The sequence below is a fragment of the Vigna angularis genome, chromosome 4, assembly GCF_016808095.1.
Source record: "Vigna angularis cultivar LongXiaoDou No.4 chromosome 4, ASM1680809v1, whole genome shotgun sequence".
In the NCBI taxonomy this organism is placed as follows: Eukaryota; Viridiplantae; Streptophyta; class Magnoliopsida; order Fabales; family Fabaceae; genus Vigna; species Vigna angularis.
The window spans coordinates 551,035-572,485 of NC_068973.1; the positions used below are offsets into that span (position 1 = coordinate 551,035).

Genomic DNA, 21,451 nt, shown 5'->3' on the forward strand with positions numbered 1-21,451 from the left:
TTAAAGAAAATCTAAAACTTTTTATTACTTTTTTTTTTCTTAATTTTATAAAAGTTGTTCATGTATCAAGTCAATATTGTGTCATATGACAATATCAATGTTACGTGTTAAAAAATATTAGTGTCATATGTCAAGTCGTATCAACGTAACTTATCGACGTGAGTGTTATATGTCATTGTCTTGTATTCAATTTTATCTCAATTTTCGTTCCTTTTATTCAATTTAGTCTTATTTTTTTGTTAATCTTGTTCAATACAATCTTATTTTTTTTATTATTTTGTTTTCTTCCGTCCTCGTTTTCAATTTTAGAAGAAAAAAAATCTTCATTATTTTTAAAATTAGATGAAAAATTCTTCATTATTATTAAAATTAAAAAAAGAAATTATTACTTTTAGAATTAGAAGGATAATTATTGATTATTTTTAAAATTAAAAGAAATTTTTTCATTATTTTTAAAATTAAAAGAAAAGTTCTTCATTGTTTTTCAAATTATAAAGAAAATTATTTACTTTTTTTAAAATTAGAAGAAAATATTTTTAAAATTAGAAGAAAATATTTTTAAAATTAGAAGAAAATATTTTTAAAATTAGAAGAACAATCCTTCATTATTTTTAAAATTAGAAGGAACATTCTTCATTATTTTTAAAATTAGAAGGAAAATTTTTCATCATTTTTAAAATTATAAATAAAAATTATTCTCTATTTTTAAAATTAAGAGGGAAATTCTTCATTATTTTTAAAATTAAAATTAAAATTATTTATTATTTTCAAAGTTAGATGGAAAATTTTTAATTATTTTGAGAATTAGAAGAAAAATTCTTCATTATTTGTAAAATTAGAAGAAAAATTCTTCATTATTTTTAAAATTAGAGGAAAATTTCTTCATCATTTTTAAAATTAGAAGGAAACTTTTCATTATTTTTATTAAAATTAGAAGGAAATTTTAATTCATTTCTATAATTAGAAGGAAAAATCTAATTTATTTGTAAACTTAGAATGAAAATTATTTCATATTTTAAAAATTAGAAGAAGAATTCTACATTATTTTTAAACCAATTGTAACCCTATTTTTTACATGTAGAAAAATCAAATATAAATATAGCAATTATATTTCAATGATATAGTTAGAGTTGGTTTAAAAATAATAAAAATATTAGTTAAAAATATGAATTTTGATAAAAATTAAATTTAATCTTAATTTAGAAAAAGGGAAAATTAGAATAAAATTAAACAAAATTAACAAAAATTGAAACTAAATTAAAAAAATAATGATAACTGAGACTGAATTAAATACAATAGATTGACATGTGACATTAATGTTGACATACTAACTCAACACGTGATACTGACAATGTCTTGACATTATCACATGAAACAATATTGACTTGACACATAAAAAACCTTTTTAAATTAAAAAAAATTAAGAAATTAAGAAATTTTTTAAAAAAATAAAAAAACTATAAAATAACACATGGCACACACATTTTATTTATCATTAATTATTTAGACGATATCATGAAAAAATGGAATTGAACATAACCTATAAAAATTGATAGTACAAATATGAAAAAAAAATCTCGCATTATACAAAAATCAATAAATAAATAAATATATATATATATATATATATATATATATATATATATATATATATATATATATATATATATATATATATATATATATATATATATATATATATATATATATATATATATATATTAAGGTTAATAAGGAAAAGACTCAAAGAGTCTTCACTGTTGCACCATATCATATCATGACTGTTATTACAGTCAGTGTCGTCGCACTGCTACACAGGAAGAAGAAAGAAAATGTAGGAAAAAGAAACGCTCATTTCGTGTCAAGTTTTTCGGGAACATGTTTTATACATTAAAAGGTTAATATGTAAAAAAATAATGATAAAAGGACACATATTTATATATTTTTTATCATATATTATAAAAATAAAATAATTAAAAAAATTATATATTTTAGAAAAGAAAAAAATTAATAATATAAAATATTTATGTATATCAAATTATCTATACATATATATATATATATATATATATATATATATATATATATATATATATATTTAATATTACGTGTAGATGTTCCCGAAAACTATGAGTTTTGGAAAGTTTTTTCTAGAAATCCCATTCCCAAAAGATTATTTTTCATTTTATACGTTCTGGAAAAACTCTCTGTTCCGAAAATCACATTCTAGAAACTTCACTCCAAAATTTCTGTTCCAGAAATATTATTCCAAAATTTTTTAAAAGCTTATATTAAATATTTTCAAAACGTATGTAATTTGAAAATCACATTTCACAAGATAAAAATGATAATTTCGAAACTCTTAGAATTGTGAGAATTGCAGAATAAAATCCAGCAAAATAGATTAATCAGATTTATTTAGGCCTCACCCGTTATTGGTCACAAAATGGAAATAAGTTGGGTTGGTCAACGAAGACAAGGTTGTTTCTTTTTGCACCCCCCATAAATTTCTTGTTTCACCCTTCATTGTTCTGAATTTCATTTCTACCCTTCTTTATTTAATTTGAAGTTGTCTCCTTCGTGGAGTCGCGCCCCGCCAACTTTCTTTATTTTATATTATATTTTATATTTTAAATAAGATAATAAAAGCTCATCTTTTAAAATAATTTTTTATTTATTTTAATTTACAAAAATAATTCATTCCACCTTGGTGTTGTAACATCAATCTAAATGGAAGTATACTCACAAATAAAAACAAAAATATAAATGAAAAGCTCACAGCACATACAACATTCCACATTAGTATTACAAAACCAATATGACCATAGGAATACTAAAAAATAAGAGAAATATAAATAAAAGACCCTAAGAAATTTAACAGGAGGCAAACCCTTCTCGTGTAATGTTTCTGATAAAAAATTGTAAATTTTCTTATACAAATTTTCTAGCAAAGATTACCAACCTTCTTTGCAAATGTTCTGAATAAAATAGTAAACAATATATATTCTATATATTTAACTCTCTTATATACCTAAAAATCCAATTAAATTATGATGGTAACTCTAAAAACAACTATTTACTTTTACACGTATTTTTATGTTTTTCTCTTCATATTACTTTATATGAAATTTTGATGAATACTCACTGGAGAATTGATATATTTTTCTTTCACAAAAAGTCTCATATTCTGAAACAAACATCTTACACCACTCTTGTTATTAGTGATCTACGACGAAACCAATGTAACAATAATCTTTTCTTGTTATCAATCCTTATTCTTTGTACATTAGATTTATTGTCGACGACTTTCGTATCATTGTCACTAACAACTCGTTAATACTCAGAGAAATCTATTACTAACACCTCAATCAAACCAAATCCAATCACGCATGCATTATATTATGTATTGGCAAAATCATTACACAAAAAGAATGATCTAGACAACTTTTTGATTTTCTCGTGCCGACAAACATTGCACAATACTTCCTATATTATATTTCTTTGGATTTTACACAACTAACTGGATACTTCTTGTCTTTGTTAGGAAAGAAGATCCCCCAATGTTTCTCTAGCTCGGGAGTCTTTTGATTCTCATCAAACATACTAAATAGATACATTTCTGTGGGTTTCGAAGGCCTTCTAGGGCTACCTGTTTTAGAACGATGAAACAAACCCACTAAGTAGGTCTTTGCATTGTCAATACTGGCGCCAAGCGCTCCATCGGACGGCCACCCGGTCTCGGACACAACAACATCCACAAAACCAACTCCAGTGCTATCAATTGCAGCATGCACCGCATCCAACACGGCATCAAACAAATTCTGGTATCCGTATTGACCATCTGACACGACAACATTTGGTGACGTGAAAAGAGCATAGGGAAGTGATATGTCATTAGGGTTACTAGAGTAACTAAAATAAGGGTAAACATTGGCTAGCAAAGGTGCATTTGCAGATACCAAGAAGCCGAGTATGGGGTCAATGTATGATCTCGCATCAGCTCTGAAGGAGCCTTGTGATGGAGGGTAAGAGCTTCCTAGAATGCTTGTGGCAATGACTGTTGTGACTTTAATCTGATCCTGAAGGCCTTTGTTCGTAATAGCTTTGTATATGTTTTGGATTGCAGGTAGAACGTGTGGGGCAAACTCACCGACGGGATCCACTTCGTTGCCGGCTGCAACATACGTGATTTTGACACTTGGAAAGAAATTCAAGACATTGTTTTGCACCCAAGTAATAGCATTGTCAGGGCTGGTTGCAAGAGATTGAAGGTCGACGTTTGGCACCCCAAGAATGAGCTCGATGTTTGAATCTTTAAGTGCATTTAGAGTATCTCGATTAGGATCAAAGATTCTCATCTTTCGGATACAGTTATCTTGGTAAAGGCCCACAACTTCATTTGCCGGGGGTAGATTGTCGCCCAGTGTGCCATAACATACGCCAACATTTTGAGCATCTGCTACCAAAAACATGAAGATTGTTATAAAATTTAAGCTGCTGCATGCTCATATGGGAAAAGAATAAGTTATATTTCGTTTTGTATATATTACTTTATATATCAATTGAGCAAAATAACATGTTTGAACACTTCATATATATTTCTTATTGTAAAAATTACGTTGTACAAACTTTACACACAACAGATATTATAAAGATATATTCAATGTAAAAGTAATTTACATTGAGAAATAAATAATAATAATTTTTTATAAAAGCAAATAAGGAAATAAATTTGATTGATATTCATTAGATCAATTCATTTAAATAAAATGGCATTTCTCAAAAAAGTATATACAACTTTTAAAAAAAATAGAATTATTAAAATGTTTAATAATTATTTGAAAAAATAAGATATAATTACATAGTATACTTTTGCTTAAAAGAAAATAAATGAGAACCTGTAGTGTGAAGGTTAATTGTGAATATCTGGAGAAGAAGCACGAGAGTGGACAATGAGAACATCTTGGTAGTGAAGAGAGAAGACATTTTATACGAAATATAACACACAAGAAATTGATGATCACACTTGGTTCCTGCAATCCTCTTATATTAGAGTGAGAGAGATGAAAGAGAAAGGGTTGAGAGAAATGAGAGAGGTGAGTAAAGGTTTTGGGGGTTTATTATTATTTTTAGTTTTGACAATGAAAATTATTCAAATACTCTTGACCTTAAAATTTAGAATCCATAATATATGAGGGCATTTTTGTCTACTAAAATTCGGTACATATTGTTAAAATGTATCAACTGAAAAAAGAGCGTAGGCAAGTTAACAAACCCCTATGTATAAATATAAATATAAATATATATATATATATATATATATATATATATATATATATATATATATATATATATATATATATTACATTATTATTAATTAAAAATAATAAAATATAGTATTTATCTTGTTTATTATAATGTATTTTAAATATGTGAAAGTTTCTCAAATAGTAAAATTTAAAATTTTTAGAAATATAAATATCAATTGTACTCAATGTTGTTTTTTTTACGTGTTATTTAAGTACACACGTGTATTGTGATAAGTGGCACCAATCCTTCCATTATATGGCCATCCACTCTCACATATACAATTTTTCAGTTTCAATGTATATATTTTAAGAAAAATATTTTTTATCAATTTGTTTTTGATAATTGTTTTACAACATTTATACGATACGATGACTTGTGATTAGTTTCAAATATTATTTTAAAAATAAATTTAAACCTATTAATAAAAGAATGACACATAATCTATATATTATTAAAAAGTTATTAACATATCATATCACAGTTCATATTTTAATTTTGCGCTTATGATTTTACTCATTCTTTCCTTTTCGATCTAAGTGCGAGAATATATAGTGTAACCGAGTTATGTATTTGCAAACTAAATCCTTCTAGTGAAATATCTAATGAGAATGAAATCAAGTTATAATCGATTTTCAGGATAACGTTAAAACTAATGTTTCAGAATAACGTCACCAAGTTATGTCTGAAAATGTAATCAACCTAAGCTCAGTTTTCAGAATAACTTTTAAAACTAATGTGAAGTTTGCGAATAACATACCATGCTCAGTAATGTAACCGAGTGATGATCGATTTTCAGAATAATTTTAAAACTAATATAGAGTTTTAGAATAAAATATAGATAACAAAAAACAGGTGGATGAGAGTGTCTCATATATTACACAGTTTTAGAATAAAATTCTATTTGAGCAAAGCAGATGTAGCAGAGAGGATTATGCAGCAAGGTCTCATACTTGTAATGGATAATAGAAAGGCTATTTGTGTTTCTGATAAGGTGACATTTCTTAATATTTCTCTGGTTGCTGGACATAGAACTTATGATGCTCACTTTTACAAGAAACAGTGTTAAACAACTTTTGGTTAAGCAGAACATGAATATACAGAGAAATATATAATATCAATAGTAAAATATTATGTGGTAGTTGGACATTGACCTTAAGATGCTGACTTCTACAAGAAATAACAAATCTTGTTAACAATGCAGAATCAAATCACTGCACATATTTAACAGAACTGAATAAACTAGGAGAAAAAGACTGGCATAAGTGTGCATTATACTGAAAGATGTTTTACTTTTGTACCCGGCGGATGTGTACCAGAATATGTTTGGAGGTGACTATAAAGTCAAGTTTTTAATATGAAAATACGACGGGAATTGAAGTTATTTTCTTGTTGGTATAATAAATATATAAATATAAATAATTTGACTATATACATACTTTAGTTTACTTTTTATACATGTTGATCACCTCAAATACATGTTTTTATATACGACATGTTCAACTTGGGCAACAAGTACTGTATTATATTGCATATAAATGATATTATTTATGAGGTGTCCCACGAAATAAATCAATAATATATACATTAATTCCAAGTGGGTTTTCTAAATGATGCCCTTTAGGGGCGGCTACACTGTGGACTTAAATGATTGGAACATTCACGCGTAATAGGAACAATAAGTACAAAAGATGTATCATGAAACTAAAAGATATCCTTGAAGATAATGCTATATCTTGTAGGATTGTAGCTATGATAAGAGAAACTACAGAAGGAGTTTGGAATTTGGAAAGCAGCCATTGACCGTGATTAAGATTGTTCTCCTTTTCAGAATGCCCCAGTTCAATATACGCGTAATGAATTGATATCCACCAATCTAAAGTGGGTAAAAAAATGAGAAGATACAACATCTATTTATATTTGTAAAATAAAAAGTTACACTTATATAATCAATTATCAATTATATTTGAAGATATTACTACCTTTTACAAAGATTAAAACAGCTTATACTACATATATATATATATATATATATATATATATAGTATTCAGTTTTTGAATGATAATAAAAAAGTTGATAAGTCCAACAATTATAACAAAAGGTAAATTTTCTCTTATTTTATGGGTGGAATACAAAGTATAGGTTCCAATCTTACATTACATGTCACTCTTAAGGGGATTTGTTGCATTGAAATCATCCATAACAATCTTCCCATCCCTTTTGCCACCAAATCCAAAGGGGTACTTCTTCTGTTTGTTGGGACTAAACAGACCAAAATGTTTCTCTATCTCTGGACTCTTTCCATTCTCATCGAACATGCCAAAGATATAAATCTCTGTGGGTTTTGAAGGCCTTCTAGGGCTTCCTCTACCAGCACGACGAACCAAATTATCCAAGTACACACGTGCATTGTCGTACGAGGCACCAAAATCTCCATCCGAGGGCCACCCGCTCTCAGACACAACAACCTCAACATAACCAATCCTAGTATTATCAATGGCTGCATGCACTGAATCCAACATAGCATCAAACAAATTCTGGTACCCATATTGGCCATCCCAAACCAGAACATTGGGTGCAGTGAAAAGAGCATAAGGAAGTGATATGTCACGAGGATTACCATAGTAAGAAAAATAAGGGTACACATTGACCAGTAAAGGTGCACCTGCATATAGCAGGTACCCTATTATAGGGTCTAAGTATGATCTAACATCACCCCTGAAGGAACCTTGTGATGGGGGGTAGGAGTTTCCTATTAGGGTCATGTCAATGGCTGTTGAAACCTTGATTTGATCATGAAGACCTTGAGCCCTTATAGCTTGGTATACATTTTGTACAGCAGGTAGAACAAACTGTGCATACCAAGAGGACCCTCCAACAGGACTCACTTCGTTTCCAACTGCTATGTACTTGATTCTGACACTTGGCCAAAAGTTCAGCACGTTCCTTTGCACCCATTGACGAGCATTATCAGCATTTGTGGCAAGACCCTGAAGATCAGAGTTTGGCACTCCAAGAATGAGTTCAATGCCTGAATCTCTTAGGGCTTGTAGAGCAGCTTGATTGGGATCGTAAAGTCTCATTCTTCTTATGTTGTTCGATCTGTAAAGACTTATAACTTCATTAGCTGCTGGTAGATTGTTGCCCATCATGCCGTAACACACACCGATTTGAGCATCTGCTAACCAAACAAAAATCGTATCTATCAAATTCAAATTCTGCAAAAATGACAGCTTTAAAGACCTTTTGAAAAATGATAATTCGAGAAGAAGAAACTATTATAATGTCCCCTCACATTGAAAATGATGTTTTTTGTATATATAAAATATGTTGTAATATTAAGGAAGATAAAATAAGTTAGCTTCAACAAGCTGGTCCTCTGCTCATCTAAGTGGCCAAAATAACAAGATTAGCTTGGGATCAAAATAACTTCTCAAAACTTTGTATCTACTTCTCTATTTCTTCAACCAGGTAAACTAAAAATATTAATTTTTTTAATGTTTATGTATTATATTAATTTACGTAGCAAACACTTATTATTAATGGACATAAAAAGATACTAAATAGATATATGGGATTTTAATCCAATGAACTAGATAAGTTGAAAAACACCTAACACCTAGCTACCACGTCTGGTAATGGCAAGCGAAGTTGACTTGTCTATCTGTTTTATTTTATTGATGAAGACTTTATAAAGTATTTAAACTTAAAATTTTTAATATAATATATATATATATATATAAATTTTTTAATGTTATTATAAATTAGCTTTACATTTTATTATTATTGTTGATTTATTTTAAATTTAAATATTTTTTTGTCTTTAAATTATTATAAAAAAATTATGTTCTATCTCTATATTGAATAATAAAATATTTAATTATTATATTTCATAAAAGTTATGTAAAATATTCTTTTTTCAAATGGTATGTAAAGTATTTTTTATATAACAAAAGAAGTTTTACGGTTGATTATAATATAACTTGTTTGTGAAAAAGATATATGATTTTTATAGATGAAATATCTTATAATTTAGTTTAAAAAATATATATTTTTTATAATAATTTGGTAACAAAGAAAATATTTAGCTTGTTTATTTTATAAATTCAATCTCTTTAATTGGAAACAAAATATGTTTAAAGAATAAGTTATGAATATATATAATAAGTTTTTAACTATATTTATAAATTAATTTTATGAAATAATAGTTTGGTTTTTCATTTTAATTTTTCTATTAATTTTCAAACTGCTCAGTGTACTGTTAATTGGTGAACTGATACATCATAACTTATTTTTAAGAGACTGATAACTAGAACAAAATCAGATATAAAAAAATCTGACAAACTATAGTATGTATATATATTATATATCAATCTCTGAGCAAACTTAATAATGAATGAACAGAAAGTAACAATGAGAGAAACAGACCTGCTGTGATAAGGTTTACTGTGAATAGTTCAAAAAGAAGAAGCACAGCAGCAAATGAGAACCTCTGGTTTCTGGGAAAGTGAGAGGCCATGGTGGAAAATGTAAGAACCACATATATGATTAAACTTCATTACTGCAGTTCTATAAATAGAGTGTTTACACAGCTAGCAACTTGACCATGTCTTAGAAGAAACTTCAATTATTAATATAATCTTGATGTCTATGTTTACCCACCTATTATATTTCCACCATGAAAAGTCTTGGTCTTGCCAATTTTCTCTTCCAATCTACATCTCAAATAAATCTCGTACGTATGTAAAAAGACAGTCTTAAAAATTATCCATACACTTTTCTCATCCCTCTTTATCATATTATTTATTTTACTTTAATTGTTTTTTCGTTTTATTTCTATATTTTTTCTACTTTTTGTAAAAATAGTCACAATAATAGAATTATTAACGAAAAAAAAAATATTTAGGCAAATTGATAGAATAGTCAAGCCATCGCAGTTCATGCACCCGGAAGGTGATCATGATATATATGCTTTAAAGCTTTATCCTATCAACAACTTGGTATAGTAAGGACCCACGTTACCAACTCCGAAATAATTCAATCTATTGTGTGTGTGTTTCTCAAAAAATATATTTTTTTGTTGATGGCAACTACGTACTATTGTATTATATAAACCCAAAATAATACGTGTATGTGCCACAAAATAAATAAATAAAATATTTATTGTATTAACTAACTAGCTTCTCAGCGCAGCCATTAAGTGCAATTGGCTTTTCTAAATTATGCTAGGGCTGCTGAATGAACTTGAAGTGTTGTTGTTTTTTTTCATCTAGCAAAAAGAATATATTTAATATAGAAATATTCGGAGTATTCTAACCCATTACAACCATATAGACATTGTAATTAGGAAAAAAAAAAATTACATCAATCTTTCCTTAATTTTAACCCCTTTTAATGTTAACGTTTTCAACAATATACCTCCAACAAAACATCCTACATTATAGTTATATTCCACAAAAGAAAAATATGGCATGTATTTGATTTTGCCTATTCTTCACTTGTCGGCCTCATGACTAAAAGATTGAGTGAACTTGAAAAATTAACTTGAAGTATTAGCCTAAAACTTTTGTCATGTGCAAGTTTTAAAGTGTTCAACATGATATAAACACAAATTACATATATTCTATAATATAATGTAGTGATTTATTCGAATTAAGAAATTTAATGGAGCTTTTGATTTTTCTCCATTTTTTTTCTTGCTCTTTATGATAGTGTACGACTTTTTGATAAAATTGTCTCCTTATCTTTTTTTTCTTAAAGTAGGGTTGAGTAAGTGAATTTGTTGGGTGAGGTAACTTGTACAAATTAATTTAATAAATTGAGTTGATATTTGTATGTCGTTAATTAACCCATGTTAACTTACCAATACTCAGACCATTGGTAAGATGAGACGAGTCAAGTCTTTGACCCTTTTTTTATTATATAAATGAAATTGAATTATTAAAATTAAATAAGGAGGTTGTGATATAAAGAATTGTAATTGGTTTTATATTGCGTTGTTTGATGTGTGTGTATATATATATATATATATATATATATGATATGATAAAGTAATTTAAGAATAAAAATTCTTTTAATTTATCTAATTATAAATATTAATTTTGAGAGCTTTTAGATTATTTAAAAAACATACTATCCTTATATACAAAATCATTTACTTTTTATAACCTCCCTGTCAATCAAATCATATTTTCCTTAATAAAAGTATACTTAATAGAATGAAAAAAAAAAATTTAAGCGCAAATCATATTTTTTTTTAAGGTATAGGTAAATTTTTAAGGATGGTAAATAAACTTGTACTTGAGAGTATTTTTTAACATGTATTTGTGGATACTATTTAAACGTGACTTTGAGAAGAGTACCGATATTCCTAACATAAAAATTATCATTCACGTCATTGAATTGACGAATGACATATAGACAACAGACATAAAAAATCTGTGGTATTAATTTTGTAGATAAATGGATAATATTTGTGTTTGACGTCTAAAAAGTAGACGTATAAAAAATGTTTTTTATATCTGATTTTGATAGATTAGGAGTAAATTTACGTTCAATGTTTACGCATTTAATATTATTATTTCTTTATAACTCTTTCTATAATTCAATATTTGAATATTTTTATTAACTTTTTCTTTATAATTAGATATGTTCATTAATAATAAGTAGGACAATAAAATCAAACAATTATAAAAAAATATAGGTAGAAAAAATAAAACATAAATCTAATTATATTTTAATAATATAATTAGAGTTAATTTAAAAATATTTAATAAAATGTCAATTTTAATAACAATACCAAAATAATATTTATATAAAAAATAAATTTGATTTCAATTTAAAAAGAGAAAAAATTACTTCATTTAAATTTGTCACAGCTAAATACATGTTTATGGATCAAATACAGAACTCTTCATGTCACATTTTCATATACTGATGACTGATACTTTGTGTTGTCAAATTGGATGGATAACAAAGATATGCACAAATCTGGTTTTTGCCGATAATAGAGTTATAACATGTACTGTTCAAGGAAATAATTTTTCAGATTGATATTACAATATAGTCAATTTATATTGTTTACTTATATTACAAATTGATATTACAATATATTGTTTGATATTACATGTATTGACTCTTTTAACTCTAGAAGATATTTTAAATTTATATATCTAATACTATCTCTCTTTTTTCATTTTATATATATTACTCTTTGTATATATACGGGACAACTTAATTACTTTATTTAAATATATTTATTATTGCTAATGAAAAAATATATGTAATACTTATAAAAGTTTGTGAGTTCTGAAAAGTTGAAATAAATAAGTGAATCACTTATTTACATTGATATTAATTAAATCCAAATTTGAGGTAAAATATTTAAATAAATCTATTTATTTATATATCTCTTTAAATAAATCAAATGTCATAACGACAAGTTGGTAAACATTTGATAAGTATTAGGTTAGTATATCATATCATCGTCTAGTTAGTCTCAATCCAAACAGTTAACTATAGTTTAGATGATTATCCATCAAATCAACTTTGAATCACGAGTTCATATGAATGACCAAACCACCATAAGATGAGAGATTGAGCCCAAATAGTTATGCATAAGACTGTGTGATCAACCACCAACTTGGTGAACAAGCTCTTGAACTCGAATGGTCACCTAACAAATCGTCCAACCTTGCATTTGACCGATCGGATTGAACATATCTAAGAAAGATTAATCCTAAAACCAAATAATTTAAATTTAAAATTAAAATATGATTACTCACATTTGGACCGTAATTAAGTCAACTTAAATCAAAAGTCCATCATCAAACTTATAAATAAATTTTTAAAGTAAAAAGATATGTATTAATTATAATATTCAATATTATTTATTTAAGTTAAGCTAACTTTAACATTAGAGTATCTTTTGAACGAGCACAATAGAGATTTTAACAGTTGACCTTAGCTCCATTGAAAAAGTTTTCTTGTGAAAAAAGGAAGCATGTGTGAATAATTGGCAAGGACTTATACTTGTCATTTTGTATATAAGCCTTTTTATGTTTTTTCTTCATGCTCATTATGTTTGGTTTGCAATCTTTGCTTTCTCCCCTCTTCCATTTCATGGTTTTGCGGTACCTTTACTTTTATGGTTTTAATTTCCAAAGCTCATATTAATAGATGTTTTCTGCATTATTTTGACTGCATTATATCAATTGTTAATGTTGAGTTTAATCTTTTTTATATTCTTGGACATTCGTAAGTAATTTTGCAGGGATAAAGTTATAATGTCATTTTGGAGATGATTGTGATTTGTTTGATATATTTTGAAAATTATGTTAAAGATTTTAAATAGTTTATATATATAAAAATTTATTAACTTTGATGTTTTGATGAATGAGGTTATTCATTAACATTTATTGTGTAGAAAAGCTAAATATAAGTAAAAAATGTTTTTGTTTTTTTAATTAATTAATATACAAAGAAGAATCATGTCTTTATACACAAAATATTTAGTCTGTAATTGTTTATTTTAAGTAGTAATTTCATAATTTATTTTTAAGTATTAATAATAGTAAAATAAATAAATTCTTTACAAGTTATTTTTTCATTTAAAAATAATAATGATATAATTTTAAAATTTTATTGTAAATTTTAAGTAGTAATTTCATAATTTATTTTTAAGTATTAATAATAGTAAAATAAATAAATTCTTTACAAGTTATTTTGTCATTTAAAAATAATAATGATATAATTTTAAAAATTTATTGTAAATTTTTTAATAGAAAAAATATTTATAACTTCATTTTCCCAGAAAAAATCACTTGTGTATTTTTTTTTTTTAAGAAATTACTTGCCAATTTAAAACATGCAAGAAAATTACTTGCGAAATTTAAATTTGTAGGAAAAAGTATTTGCTATTTTTTAAATTGATTTTTTCATAGAAAAAAATGTTGTGAACTTTTTTTCTTAAAAGAATTTGCTGCGAATATTTTTGATAAATAAATTCACAAGAAATTCCTACGATTTTTTTAATTTATGGTAATTAATTACCTACTAATGCATTGCCTATCTATTAAAATTTGTAGAGAAAATGGTAGAAGATGCTTTTTCTATAAATTTTTGTAAGAAATCTGCAAAAAAAAAATAATCTTCATGAAATATAATTTTTTTAGTAGTGTATATACATATATAATATGTAAAATTTTCTCGTAAGCTTTTATTAGAGTTCTTTGTATCCTGTAATGAATATATAATATGTAATTTTCTCGTAAGCTTTCATTACTTAATGTTTTTGCTCTTTCTAATATGTAGCATTTTATTTTCCCTTTGTTCTGTTATTTATGTATGGTTCTTTTGTTTTAACAAAATTGAATTGATAGTAAGGTAGAGAAATCATATGTAGTCGCAAAATGGAGAAGAAGACACGGTGATAACAATGACTACAGTGACAGTGATGACCGAGCCAGATGTAATGAAAGGGTGCAGTGGTAATCATACGGGTGCAGGAAGCAAAGGGCGGAAGTGAATATGACAGCGTGTACTGGGCTTTTATGAAATATAGGGATGTTCAAGCAAAAGGGTAAGGCTGCCAGTTTCTACACCTCACCCGATTTCTTCCTATACTATATCATTTCAGATTTTATTTTCCCAAACACATTAAATCAATTTCAAAAATATTTTTTCTAAAGACACTTATTCACATTTCTGGAAAAACATTCACTCACTCGTTCTAAATATGACTTTTATTCGTTTATTTATAGTTATGATTGTTATTCAACAATGATCACTTTATCAATTGAATGTAAAAAATGTGATCCTCAATGAATATTTGTAAGAAGAGATTTATATGAAGCAACCTTCAGGATTTGTTGCTCATGACAAGTCTTATGGATTGATATGTTGTCTTTGCAAATCTTTATATGTCTAAAACAGTCTCTTAGGGTCTAGTTTGGAAAATTTAGTAATGTTATTCAACAATTTGATATGACATTTTGTGTGACAGATCATTCAATCTTGTATCGTCGCTCTAGTGCTAGGTGTGCTTACTTGATATTATAGGTTGATGATATTGTTCTTACAAGCAATGACAACCATGACATCTCCTAAATGAAATAACATCTTTGCCACCACTTTTAGATCAAAGATTTTTGCAAACTCATATATTTCTTGGGTATTGAGGTGGCACAATCCAACAATGGTATTATTATATCTCAAGAAAAATATGCATTAGATATTTTTTGTTTGGAGATTTTTGGGACTTTCTGTTTTTGTTTATTGATCTTGAAGTTAGGCTTTTCAAATTTGGGAATTCTCCTTTGGGATTTTGGAATCAGTTCTTACCAATTAGTGCTTTTGGATCTTACTATCTAATTCTTGCGTTCTGACCTTGAAATTTGGGGGTTGTTCTGACCTTGCGTTTTGGATTCTCGTGGTGGTTGCGATGGTAGCGACAACCATTCGTGGTGGTTCGCAGCGGAGTTGCTCCTTTCTCTAACTTGGGATTTGTCGTGGGCTTGACTTGAGTTGAATTGGATTAGTTGGGCCGCAATACCCATTTGATGAAAAAATTTAGAATTTGCAATCTTAAAGATTAATAATAATAATAATAATAATAATAATAATAATAAGAATTTTTAATTGGGCTGTAGACCCAGAGTCTGGCACGGTGGACTGTGGTTGATTCAGTTTGAATCTAAGGGTGTTGCTCCCTCCACCTCCACAGCCTTCTCCCTCCACCTCCCTAATTATCTTTAATTCCAATTATATCCTTAAAGTTAAAATTTTTTATTTTTATTATTTTATTATTTTAATGTTTTAATATTTAAATATAAACTAATATAAATATACATTATTAAAATACATTAAAAAGATATTCAAAAATAATAAATCAAAATATTAAAATATCTAATAAAATAATAACAGAAACATAAAATTAAAACAAAGCTTAAACGGATGTTGACATCCGTTGAAGGATGTCATCCGTTTAGGCTTCGTTTTCATTTTACGTTTTAGGGTTAAAGGATTATTGGAAAGATTATTTGAAGGATTATTGGAAGGGTTTAGGGTTTAGGGTTTAGGATTATTGGAAGGATTATGACTACGTACCTGGAGAGGAACCACGACAAGCACACTACACCACAAACGCATTGCACCACGTACTGCACCGAAAGCAAGAGGAAGATTGCTTGATAATTCTTTTCACGATCACTGAACTTTGCGAAAAATATTTTACTCATACAAGGAACTACGTAGGTTATCAGTGAAATATGTTATAAATGAGTAAAATTAAAAAACAATAATCCTAAAAATAAAATTTTACTGAGGGGCAAAATAGTAAAGGGGAGGTGGAGGGAGAAGGCTGTGGTGGTGGAGGGAGCAACACCCTGAATCTAATTAGGCTGTAGGCCCAGAATTGGACTTGGGTGGGTGGACTTGATTTTACAAATTGTAAAGACCCAAAAATAATAATAAGAATAAGATAAGAGAATTTAAAATAAATCTTAAAATTAAAGTGATGGAAAATAAATTAGTAATTATTGATATTAATTAATGAAAATAAATTGTAATGGGAGAGAGATGAAAAAATTAATCTATAATAATAATTATTATAATTTTGAGAAGAAAATTATTATTATTGATTTAGCAATTAATTAGCAATCAAATTAATTTAAATTAAAATTGGAAAGAGAAATTAATTTGATTTAAATATAAGAAATTAATGGGATTTTAAATTAACTGGGAATTTGACTTTAATGATTTATCAAAGTAATAAATGATCTATGATTTTGGATTGATATTGAATTATATTCATTTATTGTTTATCATTTATTGTTTTAGTATAATTTATTGAGTACATTGTATTATTGTATTTTTGAATGAGACTTTAGACAATGATGAATGAATAATGTTAGACAAAGAATGAGAATGGTTGTTGTACTTAGGTATATGATGAACTTTGACTGATGAGTGGAATGAGTAAGTGTTGGAGTTGTACCTGAGTGTGTGGTTGATGAGCATAAGAGTGTGGGATAAGTCCACTTGTTGTACCTAGTAAAGCCTGAGACTATCGATCGGTCGAGATAACAACTCCCTTTGACCTTGTGTGCAAAAAGGGAGTGCTCGAGTATTCAACCTTCTATGTATGGAGGTTATGGTGTTTTCCTTGTTGTGACAGGGAAACATGTTCCTTAGCCAGGTAGGCGGGACTACTCAAGCAGACTTATAGGAGGGGCTACAGGTTTGAGGTAGGGTATAGGGGCGTGACTAATTCTTTTCACTATGGTATTGTGGAGGCTCATGATGTTATTCATGATGAAGGATTCATGACGAGGTTAAATCTGATGGAGGTACATGTGATGATGATTCATAGGGACGATGTGTTTGGAGACGATGTTGAAAGGTTAACGTTGATGGTATAATCGTGATAGGGTTAATGAAGATACTGATGATGGTAAGAGTGTAAAAATGATTATGTTAGTGGGATAGCGTTGTAGATGATTGATTTATTATTAAGTTGTGCTTGTTTCCTATGTACAAATTTTATTGTCTTTGGTTGTGCTATGATAGCTTACCCATATTTGTTTGTGTTGTGGTTGTGTGTGTGTTTTGCGATGATCGTATGACATTTGGTTATACGGGAGCAGGGGATGTTACAGATACTTCAGATGCATGATAGAGACGCGAGAGTGGGAAGTCGACTTGGGTTATTTAAAGCTTTTGTGCTATAAATTTTAGAAACAGTGTAATAGGGTTTGTTTTATTTCTTCTTGATTTTATTAATTTCGGTATTATATAAGTTGATTTCCGCAATGGTATTATGATTTTAAAAATTTAAAATTTTTCCTCGTAATCGAGACATCCCAAAAATCGGGATGTTACAAGTTGCGCTGATGAATTCATAATATGTTGACAAACTCATATACCCTAATACCTAACTCTTACCAAATTAGGGGGTGCCTATGCTAGATCTTGAACAATATAAAAGACTAATTGAGAAATTGAATTATCTTATAGTTACTTGACCTCACATTTCATTTGCAATTAGTGTGGTAAGTCAATTTCTTAATTCCTCATGTCAGGATCATTAGAATACATGCATTGGAAAATGATTGTTATATGGTTACAATAACCATATAAAAGTTGTTCGTTGTTAAAATGTTGATTGGGTAGGATCTTCCTTTGATAAAAGATCTACTTCTGGATATTGTTTCTCAATCAGTGGTAACTTTATTTATTGGAAAAGCAAGAAACAAAATTTTGTTGCAAGATTTAGTGCAAAAGCATAATATAAAGTTATGGCCTCAATTACTTGTGAACTCGTTTGACTTAAGCAATTGTTTTAAGTGTTACAATTTAGAGATGTCACTCAAATGACACTTATATGTGACAATCAGATTGTCTTTCATATTAGTTTTAATCATGTATTTCATGAGAGGACCAAACACATTGATATTGATTGTCATTTCATTCGAGATTATATATGGAGATATCAAGACTGAATTCATTAACTCAAGTAATCATTTAACATATACTTTTACTAAGTCCTTGCGAAAACCAATAATTGATTATATTTAAAACAAGTTTGGTACATACAATTTATATGCATCAGGAGGAGTTTTAGATTATTAGATATCTTATATTTATTTTTTATCTTTACTTACTTATCGTTTGTTATTATTCTTTATCTTAGATTAGTTGTTACTTGTATTAGATTATTGGCTCATATTTCCTTTAGTGTAAATAAAGTATCCTAGGTGTGTTTTCTACATAACGGAGATTAATTATATATAGATGTTCACTATATTCAATATAACACATTAATTTAACGTAATTAGGTTAAAAGAAGTGTATCAATTTATTTTTAAGGTTCGATGACCAAAATTTATCAAAGTTTCAGATAAGAACAATTTTAAATATCTTATCTAAGTATAAGGACTAAAAACATACTTAACCCAAAAAATTATAATAAAATGGATTTTTTGAAATGTTCCATTTTTTCGTGTTTCGTATCACGTGAATGAATCTTTACCGATTTAAAGAAGAGTTATTGACTAATTAAGTCAAATTCAGGACAAAGGTTGAGCCACTCAAGAAAATATTGAGTTGTACGAGTTCAAGGATACTTAAGTAAAGGATAAACTTCTACTTCAATGTTCTCGAAGCTCTACAACTTAATTTTCTTTTGTAGTGACCCAATATTTTTCTTAAGTTTAGCTTCTCTATTGAACAACCCTTTCTCAACTTGATAAAAACTTCTGTTGATAACAATATACAAATTGTAAAGTTTAAAAATGTTAATTTCATAGTCTTTTTTATTGGATGCATAATTTTTTAAATCAATTTTTTTAAAGAGTTGACATAAATTAATGTCGGTCATTCACAAGGTTTGACATAAATTTTCGTAGATCATTTCAAAGAACTGATGTAAAATTATATTACTCGTTATAACGTCTTGTTATGTAAAAAATCCTAAAATAAAGTAAAAAAAAAACCTTTGTTGGTGTACATATTTCAAAATTATTTTTATTTATTGAGTATACATTTAAATTTAATATATTTTATTTTAAGATGCTTAAAAAATGAAAAATAATGAATCATATATTTGTTTTTGTATCATGACACTATTATGAAAGTAAAATCGTTCACAGCATTATTATGATTTTATGGTAGAAAACTAAATTCATAAGGACTAGTTAGACTACTTTTTATTCTATAAACATGAGATATATAATTCAAATTCAATTTATATTTTTATATATATTATAATTATTAAATTATGAAATACATAAATATTATATTAGGAGTGTCAAATTAACTAACCATTTATTGATTGCCAATTTTAACTTGCACAACCAAAACCTCTTTATACATTATTAATATTAGATTTTATGAAATAGCATAATTTGTTATTAAAAAACTAAATACTTGAATTAATAAGTATTTAGTTTATTTTTTACTTGTATAAATTTAAAGTTAACTTTATTATTACTTTATAAAATTACTAAAACAACTAAAAGATAAGAAAAAAATATATTAAATGATAATTTGATTTAATTTTTTTTATTTAGAACTTAGTGATTTATTTTAGTAAATATATATACATTAAATTTTTTGTTTTAAATAGTTTTAGTATAATTTATTTATTTTTTATATTTTGAAATATTCAAATTATTAATTTTAAACTAATAATTATATAACCTATCCCTATAAAACAATAAATTAATAAATCATAAGAATGGATGAACAGAAGTAATTAACAGTAGCAACAGTGGCGCAAGTGTTACGGAAACAGATGACATTTTAATCATGATTGTATTTCAAAAATATTTTCATCTTTGTTTCAAAATAAAAAATCTGATGACCGTAGCACGACATCAAAACCCGAAATTGTCAAATAAATTCATATTTGTATGAAACTATATTCATAAGCACATTAATAAAATAATTATTGGTTTAAAATTTATTGTCATGTCACATTTATCTCTTATACTTATCATTCCCCATTTTTTTATTAAAATTTAAAATTATTAATAATTTTTATTTTTTACCGCCACAACTATCTATAATATTTAATATTGATAAAAAAATTAATATATATTTATACCTTGTTTTATAATAAAAATAATAAATTCTCAGAATAAAATATAAATATTAGAAGGAAAAGTATTTAACTTTTCAAGGTTCAAAGCTTCACCCATTACTTTCTCCACTTTAGATACTTCCTATCAGTTAGTTATTAACGGCATTTTCAATTGTCAACTTTTAACGTAAAAAAGTCAATGATCTTTATATAATTTTTTATTTTATTAATAAAAACTTAGTAGTAGTTGATGTGTATTTTTTATCTAAATAACTCTATCTAAAAACATAAACTAAATTTAAACAAAAAATTGTATTAAAATATGTATGCAAAATTTAAAATAGTTAGGTTTTATAATTTCAATAACATTTAAAATTTTTAGCAGTAACAAAAAATTTATTCTGATTTGTTGTGTTTTTAACCTGTAATTACTTTAGTTTTTTTTAAATTACATCTTAAACTAGATTAAATTAATTTTAAATTTAAGAAATTAAAACAATGTCTAAAATTATTATTTTATTGAGAAATGTACTCTTACGCCGTGCCAGGAGGTACCGAAAGAC

General features: G+C 26.8%; 2 protein-coding genes across 2 annotated transcripts; both read right to left on the reverse strand.

Moving 5' to 3' along the window:
- Window positions 1-3,491: 3,491 nt before the first annotated feature.
- Window positions 3,492-4,986, reverse strand: LOC108322241 (glucan endo-1,3-beta-glucosidase, basic isoform). The gene is made up of 2 exons (XM_017554265.1): window positions 4,899-4,986; window positions 3,492-4,456 (listed from the first exon to the last, which is right to left on the reverse strand). The coding sequence occupies exons 1-2, from the start codon at window positions 4,984-4,986 to the stop codon at window positions 3,492-3,494; spliced, it is 1,053 nt and encodes a 350-aa protein (XP_017409754.1).
- A 2,411-nt stretch (window positions 4,987-7,397) lies between these two features.
- On the reverse strand, window positions 7,398-9,891 carry LOC108322261 (glucan endo-1,3-beta-glucosidase, basic isoform). The gene is made up of 2 exons (XM_017554287.2): window positions 9,737-9,891; window positions 7,398-8,486 (listed from the first exon to the last, which is right to left on the reverse strand). The coding sequence occupies exons 1-2, from the start codon at window positions 9,825-9,827 to the stop codon at window positions 7,465-7,467; spliced, it is 1,113 nt and encodes a 370-aa protein (XP_017409776.1). The 5' UTR covers window positions 9,828-9,891; the 3' UTR covers window positions 7,398-7,464.
- Between the last annotated feature and the right edge of the window lie 11,560 nt (window positions 9,892-21,451).